General features: G+C 39.7%; 1 protein-coding gene across 1 annotated transcript in view; it reads left to right on the top strand.

Moving 5' to 3' along the window:
* The window catches only part of LOC111265921 (uncharacterized), a gene marked incomplete at its 5' end in the record, with an annotated part of 38,316 nt that overhangs the window by 17,539 nt on the left and 5,427 nt on the right, over nt 1-15,350 (top strand). Inside the window, 7 exon segments of the mRNA XM_086970716.1 lie at nt 1,192-1,316; nt 2,302-2,446; nt 6,029-6,150; nt 6,476-6,537; nt 7,210-7,342; nt 11,318-11,457; nt 14,707-14,926. Coding sequence (XP_086826842.1) covers nt 1,192-1,316; nt 2,302-2,446; nt 6,029-6,150; nt 6,476-6,537; nt 7,210-7,342; nt 11,318-11,457; nt 14,707-14,926 — 947 coding nt within the window.

Here is a 15,350-nt window from a genome sequence, read left to right as displayed (position 1 = left end):
AACCGTGTGAGAGCAGGCATCTTTCATAAAGTAGTCGTTACTGAATTTTAAAGCAAAGTTTACATTTTTATGGAAATCTGTGGTTTACAATAGTTTCTTTCTAACGTTTTTATCTAAATGCGGGTAGAGTTTTGTCCATCATAAATGCCAGCCTTCTAAGTAAACGAGCCAAGTTAAACTGTGCGGCGGCAAGAAGTTGTTATATGAATGGTGGATAGGTTTACGTAGCTCGACCAGGAGAGAAGTATTGCTTTTTCTGCTCGTCTATGAGCAAAGTGAAAATAAAATTTTTCGCGAAAACGGTTAGCTTTATGGAATGAAGTCTTCCTACTTACTTAATTTACGTTTAGTTTACGCTGCACTTATTGGCATAGTTTTTTTTTTCTAAATCTAAACATGTTTCTATACCAAGAAGTTTGAAGCTCGTCGTAGTCTATAGAACCCTAAGAGGAGATTACGGTTTATCTATCTCCGCGCCTGATATTTTCCGACAAACTGTTTTTTTTTTTCGTATTCTTGGTCGCTGTTTCGTTCCGGATATTTCTTAACTAAACAGCGATAATAATGTGCATCTCAATGTTTATCTGTACCATTTAATTTCTTCGGATAAAAGGTATTTTTTTTGCGGTTACTTTTCGGTTATTATTCACATAAACATAATTTGAAAATGTATCGAAATCATGATAGCATAATTATTTTACACGTAAGTAGAAGGCAAATAATTTTTTCAATAAACGAAAACGAAGTAAAGATATAGACTTGCATTGCTATAATCGTTTGGGGCAAGGATGCTACCGAACGTAGCTACCCTAAACGTTACACGATTAATATATCTTTTGATAATTAGAGTTATTTACTGCCAAAATGTACTCAAATCACTAAATGAAATGGCAATGTGTACATAGCATAGGATACGTTCTGAAAAAAAAAAATGGTGACATCGAGATCTCGAATATCTTCGCTAGCGGAGAAGTTTAGCATCAAAAGCCTCATCGTCTTAAAAAAATCGGGAAAAATTGGGTGAGGGAGACTGTTGACGCTACTGTTCAGGGGAAACAGCGGTAGTCATCATTTCTGATCCAAGCGCCGTTCTTATAGAATAGAGGGAACTCAATCGTCGCAATAATCTCGTTTGTCGAGTTAAAAAATACAAGAAAATATGTGGTACAAGTCATTGCTGGTGCATTTCAGGATTTGAGCATCCGTGCCGTGTGCAGTACCGACTGGTCCTAGGCGGTGGCAAAAATACGGTTGAATCGGGCCTTCTGGATCAAATCTCAGACCTCGCTGGACGGATACGCGGGTTCCCTTTAAAGGTAAGCATAGCCAACTATAAGTGACTATCAAACTCCGAGATGCCATAGCTGTCCATTTTCAATATAACAATTAGAACAAGCGATTTTAAGCTCTCGAAACGTTTCCTAAAAACAACTGTACCAGTGAATAGATCTGGACCATATTATTTCCATATTTGTCGCTCATCCTAACAAGTGCCTGCCATTTTCAAGATCGAGTCACCGTGCTGCAACCTGCGTGAATACTCTCATACGTGAATACTAATCCTTGTTTGCACCGTGTCACGATTAAAGGGTATCGATCATAACGTCATCGTTTTTGTGGCCTTAAAATAGGCAACAACGACTTCGATCTAGCAACTACAATTTATAAAATTCGTTACGGTCTTGAGAATCCTGTCGCATTGAAGCGTCGTAATACGTCTAAAGCAAGCCCGTTCATTTGATAGTTATAGTTTGAATAATAGCGATCACATGTCTTGCTTTTACAGTTAGATGTCAGCATTTTTCTTCTAGACGTTTATTTCCGATGATATTGTAAATGATCCTATCACACCTCGTATAAAAATTAGCGTCCTTATACTTTACTCTGAATTAACGACTCCTTCGCACGCCTAAAATGCCTGCATAACACAGCTAGCTGTAGTCTTCCTGACCGAAAGGATAGATATGGAAAAGCTTATCATATTTACTTCTCTGAAGGTTTTGCTTCTTAAAAAGATATATTTTTAAAATATATCTTTTAAGAATATATAGAATAAGATATATAAAGTAGGCCTGATTAAAAGGCGTGTTTTTGTAGACAGTTCAAGGGCCACAGAAGCGCCACGGTTAGGGGAATTTACACAAACTCATGTATTTCGGAGATAGCGTTGGCGAATAAACATCCAGTGGGTATATAGAGCAAGCCAGTATAACTGGTGTATACCCTCTCGAAGATCTTACTGAATTTAAAAAAAATTTAAAAACAGATGCAATCTAGATATATATTATATTTTCTTGACAGGGTATTTGTGGTTCGATCAAAGAGTTGATGTCGCCCAGGTCCGGTCAACTACACGTGCACCTGCAAATGATTTCGGCTAACGTTATCTCGGAGGCGAAAGTTCCCATTGCACCCCAGCAGAGCAATAACATAAATATGCAGCAGGGTGAGTTAGAAGTATGTTGTCGAAAGATGACGGTCTTTGCATGAGGTAAATAACAATAAAAACAATCTAAGCACTTCTGGTTTTGTTCGACTCGTAGTTGATCAAACGTCCCAAATCGTACAGTACCGCTGTACAAAACCTTCGATAAAATCACTTATACAATTTCAACTAGATTATACATGTTAAGTACACAAATCATAGGCGTAAATGCACAAACGTTAATATTCGATCGAAGTTCCTTTGCTCCGCTGTTTGCGTCGCCAATAAGCCTCGTATATAAGGGTCTGTGGTCTCTTTTCCGTGTATCTAGAAATGTACAGGATCGAATCAAATCGAACTGGGCCTCGGTCGTTCGGGTATCCAAAGGAGGACTTTCGCTCGACCACCAGCTATATTCGATTCAAGGATAACTCGATTTCTGGATTTTCAAGAGCATGATTACTATATTTTTATGATCGTTACTATTCAAGGACCTTCGAGTAATAACCGCAGATGACTAGCGCAGTCCAAGCTAAACCTTTCGCTAAAATTAAGTAATAAAGCATATTAAGCTACGATTTTGAAGGACGGTCATTATCTAGAAAGCAATTGCAGGGGTAGCCACCTTAAGAAAACCTGCTGCGAAGCAAACACGAAAGGTTCAAAATTATTCTACAATTCTATTGAAAGCTTTATCGACAATCCATATAAGTTATTGTCTTACGCATTGAAGTTACTGCTCAGGCCGACCCGAGCATGCCTTCAACTGAAAATGTTTGTACCTTGACGTTTGTCCTGAAAGTCAATTGGTTACAGACAACGCAATCATACGTTTGTAGGCTATTGAAGATTAACATCGTAAATACCAGTATTGCGGCGCCAAACGTTACTCATTATCGCTTTGCGGTCTATCTTATTACAATTCACGGGCGCTTAAGTGAACTTGGAAACTTCCTGCTACAGACTTGCACAATATCAAGAAAGGCTAACACATACGAAAGTCCTTAGAAACCCTCTCAACACGTCCTCATTAAAATGCCATTCGCGTCATTAATCTTAAGGCCCTTAAACATAGAGGTCAAACGTGTAACTAGTTTAGAATAAATGCGCTCAGCCTTCAAATCGCTCAAACGGTCTTAATATTAAGGTCCTATCTAGCCATGACAAAGCGATAGCTATTACATTATATAGTATTATTCTGTCTTACTGCTTCTTGAGAAAGGCCATTTAAAAACTACATTGAGTCGATTGTACAAAAATCTTGTGTATAACATATCGTAAAAACAAAGTGTAATAACTACAATTACCTACCTTATCTAAAGTCTTTTTTCCATCACTCAATGTACTGACTATCCCGTCGACATCTGTTATCGTTTGCACCTAATTTATGCAGAAGGCCTAGCGTTGCATGGTGAGTGCCCCCTTGGCTAGAGTGACTACTGCTTTTTGCATCGCGGCACCTGTCTACTTCTCAAAATTCTTAGGTACACGCAGAATTCGTCATTACTAAACAAGTCGACATCTTATCCATTAGGCTTCTCGTCAGAGAAATTCGAAACACTCACAAGATTGCCCTCGCTTTATGTTCTAAATAATTTTCAACCTATATATATGTAATTTTTTCAGTTAATTCAACTAAATGCTTGCAAATTTTCCGCATATTTTACTTTGACGCAGCAGGACGTAAAGAAAAACCGTTCGAGCAGTTCAATAAGGGTCCGAAGCTTATGACTGTTGTATTTGTCCCTCTTCGTTATTCCTCTTATAGCCATGGTGCTTATCTATAGAATCCATTCGATGTATCGAGACTGCGCTAGTTATTGGAGGCAGAGCGTAATTTAAACTTTTGCCAAAATTGCACAGCGAAGATATCAAACTTGTCGCGCTATTCGGATCCTCTGATGGCTTCTGATCAGATGTCGGCTGAGCGTTGACTGTCGCTGGTCACTGCTATTATTTGTAAACGACTAGCTGACCAGCCGTGACGCAAACAGCCACTAATAATATGATAATGATAATAACAGAACGGTGGGCCACTAAGGACACCATCAATAATCTGGGGCGACCTGTACAGTTGCTACTTAGTGTGGCTCAGGAACCTTGGTCCCTTGAATGAAAGCAGCAGGGTGGTCAAAACCACCGCTAGGCGCGCTTTTTTTTCGTGATAGGCAAAAATCGAACCGTGACCCCTCCTACCATCTACGACTACGACAGTTGTAATGAAAGGATGTGGCAACTCAACAATCGCTTAGCGATTGTCAGTTGTTGATGTGCTTGATCCCATATTCCTATATAAATAAAAAGTTCGTATTCTACATCCGATAATATTATTGAATATTGCTCCAGGTGGCTAAGGTGTTATGCACCCGAGAGGGCCTCTAACCCCGAGGTGTAGTATCGTCTATGAACAATGCTAGGACACAGCTCGCGGCTAAATACTGTGTTGAAAATATCTAATGGCTTACATCCCTAAAAACAAGCCATAAACAGTCACACCAGCAGCGGAAGCAGCACGAAAAAATCTTCTGTGAATGTCGAGAAAACGCACCCGTTCTGTGTGGAGCGGTGCAGGTACATACAAAGGGGCCTACGAGTTGTTGATTTGTGTCTCTTGATTTATTCCCAGCAAAATGTGAAGAATGTCATCGGGCCCACAGGCATTTGGTTTGCTTTTCCCGGCGGCCCTAGACAGAAGAGAGAGCGAGGAGATCACGATTTTTCGAATTTGTCGATGTACAGCAAAAATGTACAAAACGACACTTGCCGTTGTTTGAAATAACAGCATGCAAGAAATTTGCGATCGCGTCGAGGCGCGATTTTTAAAACTTTATACCGCAGGATTTAATCTAAGGCGGCGTCGGTCACTTTGCCATTAATTTTTTTGTATTGTGAAGTTTCCGCTTTTGAAATACTTTTGGCTATTCGGCACCTGTATATATTTTGCGGTCGATTCAAAGCCCATATTTAATGCTACTTCATATTTCGCGGTTATATACATGCTCTGTTGGAAAGCGTCGTCCGCGCTTTGGTTTACACCCACTGGCGATCTTCAATAAAATCTCTAAAACTTACTAGCTAACTGGACGTTACCCGCCTAAAAGTACATATATGACAACTTTATTACCGTAGAAAAAACAAGCTGCCATCTTTAAAATGAAGTTCCTGAAATAAATAAGATAGCATGACACGTCTTGTTCTTCATCGAATAGATTATTTTCATTTTTCTGCTTGAAAACTCGACAAAGCGAGGTGGTTATTTTCTTCATAGATAAAGGGATTTATCTTCTGCTTTGATCCAAAGCATGCTTAGCTTTACTTCTACAGAGATACTCTAGAACAACCTTTGACGTCAAATGGAACGAACGCTCTTTGCACGAGCGGAAAGATCTTACGCTCATTGGAAAAAAGGTGATCTGGATATAATTGACTAGGCAGATGGTTCTACCACTGGAAGGACAAGATGCTAGACCTCAGACCTCTTCTCATCTATTCCCAGCACGTTATACTCTAGTCGGTTTACGTAATGAAAATTTGTTGATTTTTGGATTCCTAATTAAACTGGCATGTGTCTTCTTTCTAACTAGCTATACTGTCCACCTTTAGGTATTGTCGGCTTAGCTGGTTTAGGCGGATTATCGCCTTCATCAACAGCGAACTGTTATGATCGGGATAAGCAAGCGTGGACAGTTGAGGCTGATTTCGAGAGAGACTACCTAAGACTCAAGGTATATCTCGTTCATTTAAAATCCAATCAGGTATATTTTTACACATTGATTTAAAAAAAAAAAGTTTTATTGGAATGGTTTGAACGTATAGGAAATACGGCTCGTTGCGGTCACTCATACATATTGTATGTAGCCTGATTGCATAATATATTACACGCCTACACTTACAGCCACTTATGAAAACGCTATTGCGGCGCTGACAAATATCTGCTCTATATCCTTAAGGACGTGTGATCCGATTTGGGTATGTGTGGATAAAAATAGCGTATAAAATTATCACTCGAATCGAAGCCTATTGATAGGATTTTACTTCTTACTTTTTCAGCTTTTTTATGCGGATATGGGAGCCGTTCCGCGTAACCATTTACGATACGTCGCTTGGAACACGTAAGTTCACTCTACAGTACGAGACGCGCAACACCATCGGCTCTTTACGCAAAGAGAGTGTAAAACCTTCTAATACTAATGTCAGCAAAGAACTCATCTTCAACGAGCAATTTTGGCCATGATCTTTGCCGAGCACAACGTTTTTTACGGTTTTAGGTTACGAGATAGTGTCAACGGACGTTTCTGTATTTACGGACCCCGTTGACAAAGGTGTTTTTTTTTTTACTTCACATATATCGTCTCGGGTCGATGTAACGTACTGTAGTATGAACTACGATAGAATAAGTACACTAATTGAGATCTAGGTCCCCCTTGGGATTCTCGAATTCGTTGTCTCAATATTCCGAAATTATACAAGCCCGAACTGCTTAATTATGACTCCAAGACTGATAGAAGTCACACCTACTTTGTACGTATTATAACCATATATTTGTTTACTAAATTTAAGGACACGTGATCGTCACGATCCGAACGCCAGTCGTATAAAGCAACTTAAGTATCGGACGTCAAACTCAAAGCATTCATACCCTTCCTTGTGCACATGTGTAACAGTTTTCTGAACGTAATATGTACATATAAAGCATGTCGGTTTCTTAAACCTTGCTTGAAATTTAACATTCAGTGAATGGGTCACAATACTCAGTGACCCTCCTAATGACTTGTTCTCTATAGATATGTGATCCGAGCACCACCTGGTGGCGGGAAAGAGAGTGTCCTGGCGGTGAACGCCCCTCACTCGGCTTATTACGTACAGGACGGCATGGACCTAGGCGTGCTCATCGACGTTGACATACCGACAAGGGTGGTAAATATACTTTTTGCAAAAAAATTGAGGTAAATAAATTCGGTCTTTTGGGACGTCTTCTTCTTACCCATATCATGGTGATATGCGTCCGGTCTACTCTTCTTAAGCCCACATTGATACTACATCAACTAGATTAAGTAAAACATTGAGAAAAAACAAAAAAAACGAATGCTCAACATTGGAGATATTATTCCTTGAAACCTACGATTTTATGCTACACATACAAAATTTAACTCTTTAAGAACGAAGATTGCGTTCTTAAAAGAGAGCATTTATTCAAGCAATTTAATCAAGCAAGACTAATTACAAATGCAATAATCAATATAATTTCTTTTTTAGCTGAATATAAACTGGGATTAGTTTCAGGCTAGTTGCCTGTAGAATAGTATTTACGCTCAAATCACAGCGCGCTAAAACTATACGTATTTCTAGAGGTAAAATGGGTCGCAGCAGTAAACTGAGCATATGCCGTACCCATGTTTCTATGTATTTCGTTACATGAATTCCTATATCAAAACACCAAGCAATAGCCAATCTTTTGATTTTTTCGTTTTGCCAACATTGTACATTCTGTTCTAGCGCCGCTCGGCTTCCTCAGTTTAAATGAAAAAGACATTATGCTCTGAGATAGACAGGCAGGTGGCCGGACTTTAGTTCGCTCAACGGGTTTTTATTCAGGCATCGATTTTGGGCAGGTCCGAGGATGAGTACTTGTTCGTTTTTGTCTACACGTTTAACTTTATTAAATAGTGAGCCAGTGAGCGTTCTTTCTAGAGCGCACCAAATCGTCTATTCAGGAGATTGCATTCAAAGGGAGATTCTAAAATGGTGTTTTTAAAAGAGGCTTATGGACTTATCAATACTTTTATTTTCATCGGATGAATTCAAGATTTCCACGTTAGAGCCGTCAATCCTATAACTTATCCTATCATATTCGATAGAGAAGAAGAATCGTTTTCACTTTAATATGCACACGCCGTAAGCGATCTGCCAATACCGCTGACTGTCAACGCCAGCCGTATCGACGAAACACCTTTAAAAAGCTTAAGCCGAGATCGATAACGGCTGGTCAAAATAAATATTTATATCGATTATCAAAATAATAAATATGTATAATGAACTTAGCAAGGAATATGAGCGGGTTTTTGAGCCTGTAGTATATATATATATATATATATATATCTATATGCATATATATACACATGCAAAATAATTGTAAAGACACGACGGGCCTATCTTTATATGGATGAGTTGTACAACAAGCGAAGAGACCTTTGGTCGCATTGAGCGTAGCAAGGATTAGTCAGTTTGTCTACGGGCTTGCAAGCGAGCAGAGGACGAGTACCTGATATAAGACGGTGTAACATTTGTAACACAAGAAAACCAGCTCTGGTTTGTTCCGTTCACAGAATGCTTCTTTCGTCCCATTAATAAATAAATCATAATATATAAGGTCGGTATGGCAAATACTTGAAAGTATCATCGGCGTCTACGTTTCACGGATGTGTGCACTCCAGACCCGTCCAATATATTTCTCTAAGAATCGATTTTATACTGTACTCTACCATTAGCGAATATCAAACTGGCGCGTCTTTATAAATACCTAAAAGGCTAGCATTGCCCCTTAACCCGTGTTTACATATTAGCAAATGGGATTTGATATCCACTGGCGGAAGATAACGCTTACAGCTGTTGATTAAATTTCGTAAATGTAATTAGTAAATGAATCAAAGAAATTTGTTTGCAATTTAGTTAATGGAACAATTATTTAAAAGAAAAAAAGTAGCCTTTTTTTTAAAATGGCAGTTGTTCAATAAAGAAATCAATATGCAACGCAAGTTTGTGACGAAGCAGCTGGCAGCTAACGCTTTCGACAAACAAGCCCTGCATTATTGCAAAATTCATTTTGACTTATTGCTTTCCACAGCAGCCTCTCGAACCTCTCTGTATTCTGCAATACATCCCTATAAAAGTTACTCAGAGCAAATATCAGATATTATTGATTGTCTCTCAAATCCTATAAAATTCGCTTTAGTTTACTATCAAGAACAGCAGCCCTTTTATACTTTTGTTGAGTCCTCCAGTGTTGGTATCCTTGATCCAACATTGTGGGCGTTGCCTGGCAAAGCTCACAAAAGGCCTTTATCAACTTTCGACAATGGCTGTCACTGTTACAGCCAGCACGATCCATCGCTATGCGTACCGTCATCATCACTGTCATTATAATGTTTACATGTACACCTAAACGGATCATGCGAAACGCAACACCGGCGAGCGACTAGCGGATGACGCTGGCCACCGTCGGACTTCGGTGGCGGCGGCAATGGCAGCAATAACATGAGCAGCAACGATGGCTTCTGCACCTGCACAGGCACTGTCATCATTAGCCACCTATTGTGTTGTAATTTCCTTCCAGCGGTGCTCACCGATCGACTTATCGGCGTCGGGGGCCACATCCACGTCTCAAGCAGTCGGCGTGTCCCGTTCCAAGCCAGCAGTGCAATAAACAAAGCTTCCTATGAGTCTCCAAACCCTTGACTCATGTATGTATGTAAGCGTACGGCGTTATCCACGGCAAGGTGGTCCGCATATTGTCATTATGTCCATCTGCGCGAGATACGCTCTCGTTCGATAATCCACTGTCACGCTGAGCCCGTCAAAACGACGCTAAACCGCCAGCGGCATTTTCTATTATGTAGCCACTCAAGTAGTGTCACAATTAATTGCAGAATGCTTTTCGTTCCTGCGAACTGTGTAGAGTAAGTTGAACGGAGTTAGCGCGCTTGAGTTAACGGCTAGTTAAAATGCTGCGGCGGGTACCGGACCTACTAGTCCACGTTAGACGGATAACTAACTACGATCGAGCGGTTTTTTTTTACACGACAACGATCTCCTGGAAGGGGCATTTGTATTATTCGTGAGTATAAGACACATAACAAACCATTTTCTGTTAAGATACCATTGCCACGTCGCTCTGTTGCGCACAAAGCGGCTACAAGAAGTGAGCAAAAGATTCCGGCACCAGTGTTTGCGATAACTGTATTTTTTCATCTAATTGCACACGGGACAGTATCCATTCCCCGTGAAAGATAGAATTTTGGCAAAGGGCAATGTAAGAACGTGTGTGATATTAACCAAAACTTAACACTTCTCAAAAATACCTCTGTAGGTACTTTGCTTTCATATTTTTCCCTGAAGAATACATTATTAAATATATTGATAAATGGATAGGTAAAAAAACAAACAAAAATCAATTGACAATAATATAGTAAAGCGTCAATCTGCGCTTAGTGTCGAGCATAAGCGTGTCATTTTCTGCAGTGGAATCCGTGTTTAGGTTCTGCTAAAATTTAAACTAAACTTTTGCAATCCTAATGGAGACATTTAAGTAGAAGGCCTATTGTAGTTAATAAAAACAATTAGTTATCTACGTATCTGGGCATCTGTTAAAATGAGGGAGCCTTTATCCATAAACCGCTTGAAGAATAAACTTAGTTAACGCTCTGTCAATCGCGGAGAAGCCAATGCATGTAAGTTATTTCTTGTGTGAAGGTTCCGTTAAGCACCTGATAAATTGAAGAGGTTCAGTTCTATTGTCCCTACTACAGAGCCTCATCAAGATGATGATTTCAAGCCAAAGAGAGTTGCAAACCGAATTGTGAAGAGGTTTTATTATCAGTTACCTGTTGTTGATTAATGCTTAATAGATCTATTTTGTGCAAAGATATAAAGTGCTGAAATACATAGCCCAGGTAATTAAATTATTGGAACATGAAGATAAATAGCAAAGCAACCTCTCGTATAATCAGGCTAATAATAAATGGCTCGCAAAAGAAAGCGCTTAAGGTCAGTGTTTATATATCGACTATTGGTAACAAGCCCAGATAACATGAAGTAACTTTGCGCAAAATTCTGTGATGTATTTGCGTCTTTTTTTTTCTGTTTTCATGGGCTTTCAACTCGTTCATCCTGTAGCTTCGTGAGCAATTATCGCCGTATGTTGACTCGCAGAACCAGCTGACAATACATGTTGAGTGGTTAGAAAACCAGCTTCTGTTTGGAGCGAACTACCATCGATATGATGACATCGCTCGTATACACCAACAGCAAATGAAGTAAGTTATCTGCATACACTTTATAGTATCCATCTGGCTACCCGATTTGAACCATAAAAACTATGCACGTTCTTAACAAACCGCTCGTCCTGATGCAATTTATCATTTTACCGTTATTGCTCTTCCTGTAGACAATGAAATGCAGGACTGGTCGTGGTAACACATTAGTCGATGCTGCGAACTTACTAGACATGCACATAGCTCAGTGAAATATCATCAATGGGCATAGGAAAAATAATCTTCTGTGTGCAGATGGTACACTACCATCAAGGTAGTCTGTCAAACATTTTTCTATGACTCGTTGAAGTCCCGCCGGTCAATATAACTCTCTCCAATCCAGCGTTTTTCATGTTAATTTATTCTTTCATCATATCGCGTTGCCAATATTAGCGTTTCAGTCCGGATCGAAACGTGCGCAGTGCTGAAGTCGAATCCATATAATTTTCTCCTCTGTCGACATAATTCAAATTTGTGTAGGTCTGGCGAACGAATCGCTGATAGCTGGTATTAACTTTTGCCTTTTGCAACGGCTTCTATGTAAGCTTTAAGTTGTTCAATATCACTACGCCTGTGTGTTATGAGTTCAAAGAAAAATAGGCAGGTGATTGCGTCGTATAGTGCCACCCTTCTAGAGACGTACCGAAGCTCGAAAAAAGCGTCCTGTTTGGCCACCTAGCGCTGTAAGCCACGGCTTAGCGACTTTAGATATCAAGAGTTACTGAACCTAAACAGTTTATAGTTTGGCTATAGGATGTACGCGGAACGCCACTTCAAAGTACGTATGGTGACAGCAGAAATCGGCCTCGACCTTTTAAACCATACGTCTACGTTCCACTACAACGAAATGAGAGCGTATTGAACATCTCTGGCCTATGCAGAACGGACTTTTCTATTTAGATAATTAATTATGCCCTTGAACCTTCTGTGTTCAAAAATATCTCCAACAGGTTCTTTTCTGCCATCATTCTGTAGCCGGTCTCCCTGAAATGTCGCAATTCCTTCTTAGACCTACTGCAAACAGGGTTCGTGGTCGTACTGGTTTAAACTTTAGATCCCCTATCACAAAGCATTTACTTGCATTTTTCGCGCATTCACCTGATGAGTTCATCGCCGTTGTTTATTCGCTGAATGACCACTGTTAACACAGTGGACCGGTTTGGGGTTTTCGGTCAAAGAGAACGACTCTGAGCGATTACTTTGTTCTTCCTTTACTTGAAAGTGTTGTTCGAAGCATTAATGGAACCGAGTAACGGTCTGTAAGCGGCAACTGCTTCTATTTCCAACGGTGGCAGCAACGACGATAGGCGTGTTGTTGTCGTCTTCAATTTCATGCTTCAAGGACCTCGCTTCCGAGCGCAAGTTTAGGGTGTCACTTCACATGGCTAATCAGGCTCAGACCGGGCCACGGTAGACATTTCCGACAGTCACTATCGAACCTTAACACTAGTTTGTACTGTCCAATCACATACCCTCTCCAAATAGAAGTACTTTGTAACAAGTCAGAAGACAGTGGTTACGTTAGCTGTATATGTATATGTACGGTACATGGGAACCCGAAGGCAAGCGGGTTCGATACGTAGATACATAAAGGGAACCTTGCAGAAGTGGCGGCATAAAAAGAGCCACAGAAATTTGGAAGTCGGTCACACATCAGGAGCAGTTTTATCGTTACCAAGCTATAGATACGGGGATGGTTAATCATAGATGAAAGTATCGGTCGAATGATCGAGATACCAAACCCCAATGTGGTTTGACGTAGGCCTACGAGTCAAGTAAAGATAGATAGATAGATAGATAGATGGTGCTAGTTTAAGGAGCCGACAGTCTAGTCGGCAAAAGAGGGATTTCGTAATACTATTATTGATAGTTCGTATAGTACTCATATATGTAAAGGATCTCCCATGACGATTTTGCCCTATCAGTGATTTTCGTCCGGATGAGAAATAATGGCAGAGAAAAAGTGCATAAAATATTTCCAAGGGTTGACTTTTTGCCGCGTCAGGAACGGCGATAAGATGCATAGAAACCACAGGGTAGATATTAAGGCCTTAAACGAGTATGGCCCATTATGACGTTCGCATAGATGTGTCCATTGCTAGTATGCATTTTTGCGGTCTATAGGGATTTGGTCAACATTTAAAGTAGCTCTACCAAGAATAGGTTGTAGATCAGTTCATCATCTACATGACGCATATTGTTATCGTTTGGCTTTTTAAGGCTGTCAGTTTGTTTAAATTTTAATGAATGATTTAATATGCATTTTGTATAGGAATATTGCTGTCCCATCGAATGTGTCGACATCTCTTAACCTCTGACCGAAACTCAATTCATTGGTACGAGCCAACGAAACGACCTCGGTTTTGACCGTGGCTTAAGCTATTGGATATCATTGTAATTTGCAGGGATTCCCCTGACGGTCATATATGCTTAATTACCTACGTACCTCGGCATATATGTAAAACATCTGTGTCCATTGTTATTATATATATGACTGTTTTAATGGAAACGAAAAAGTACAATAACTGTATGTGTGATATGAACTGACGTAGAATTATTCTAGCTTAGTTCAAGATACGATCTCGTTGGGATTGAGCCTGATTCGGGTCAATCCTGTCGAGCAAGACAAGCAACGTCTGAATTAATGCGATTCAAACCACTTCCGTTTGTCCGTAAGTTACTTTAAAATACGAATAAAAGTTCACAGGTACGTGATAAAATATCCCACTTCACATGTCTGAATTAGGTTTGTAGAGCCTACTACTGTCACAAAATAGTTAACAAGGATCTCATTCTGGCTCTACCTATTCTATGGTCCGTTTGCTCGATAAAGATAATTCGATTAGGGACAATCTATTTATTTAAAACTTGTGACTAACCGACAGATTTTACTGACAAAAAAAGCTAAAACCAAATAGCCTTAGGAACGTTTACGTGGTAACGTTTTATGGAAATCTGTATAGTTAGTCGTCACCATCATTGGATCGGTGAAATCTAGTAAATATTTTTGTGATTTATTACTTTCTCATTTGCACATAAAGTCATTTTCTACCCTGGGTCACCGTGCTAGCGTCTCGCTCTTCAATTATTTGCACTTAATTACGAAAGTTATTATTTATGTATATATTTATTCTGTAAACTTAACCAAACTTGGGAGAAGCTGATGACTATACTCAACGTATACTATATTGTTTGTTTTCGCTGTTAGAGAAAGTTTATTATGAAGCTTCCCTTTTTCATTTTCTGTTTTAGGCGGGAGGTTGCCGCTCTACAATCAGAGAATTATACCCTGGAACGTCAAGTATTCAGCTATCAGCGAAGCATATCTTCCTATCAAATGCAGTCTAATCAGAGCAATATGGTTCCGCTAGTTCCAAACGTTGGCAGACATCCCATACAACAGGGGCATCAGAGCCAAAGCGTGCAGCAGCTACAGTCCCAGGGTCAAATACACCAGCCCCCCACCAACATCGTACGTACCTAGCTTATCATAAACCTGTTCATACAATATCGTTAGACGATCCGCTAGCGTCTTTTCTCTGTAGCTGGTACGAGTATTACTACATCAAGCATCTTGTTGTTAACTGTGTATACTTATAACTAAAAATATCCGAGCCGAAATTTTTCTATTTGTTTTTAATTTTGTATTTGCAGAGTACCTAATCGGTGTTGGACTTGAACATTCATATTTCGTGTTATTATGAAGTGATTTTCAAAAGTAGACCTTTCGCGAAGGTTGCGTATGAGATGCTAGTGTGGCTTACTTTTTTTTTCTGTTTGCTCCAGCACAATATTAACAGTAAATAAGACAGCCTCATATTAAGGGTGCATAGACCGATTTTAATTTGAACTTTTTCCTTCGGTTGTTCGCTGCCATCTTCTACTGATGCTACCGT

The sequence above is a fragment of the Varroa jacobsoni genome, unplaced genomic scaffold (genome assembly GCF_002532875.2).
Source record: "Varroa jacobsoni isolate VJ856 unplaced genomic scaffold, vjacob_1.0 scaffold_1026, whole genome shotgun sequence".
Lineage (NCBI taxonomy): Eukaryota > Metazoa > Arthropoda > Arachnida > Mesostigmata > Varroidae > Varroa > Varroa jacobsoni.
The sequence above is the reverse complement of the archived record's forward strand: the minus strand, read 5'-3'. Positions and strand labels throughout refer to the sequence as shown.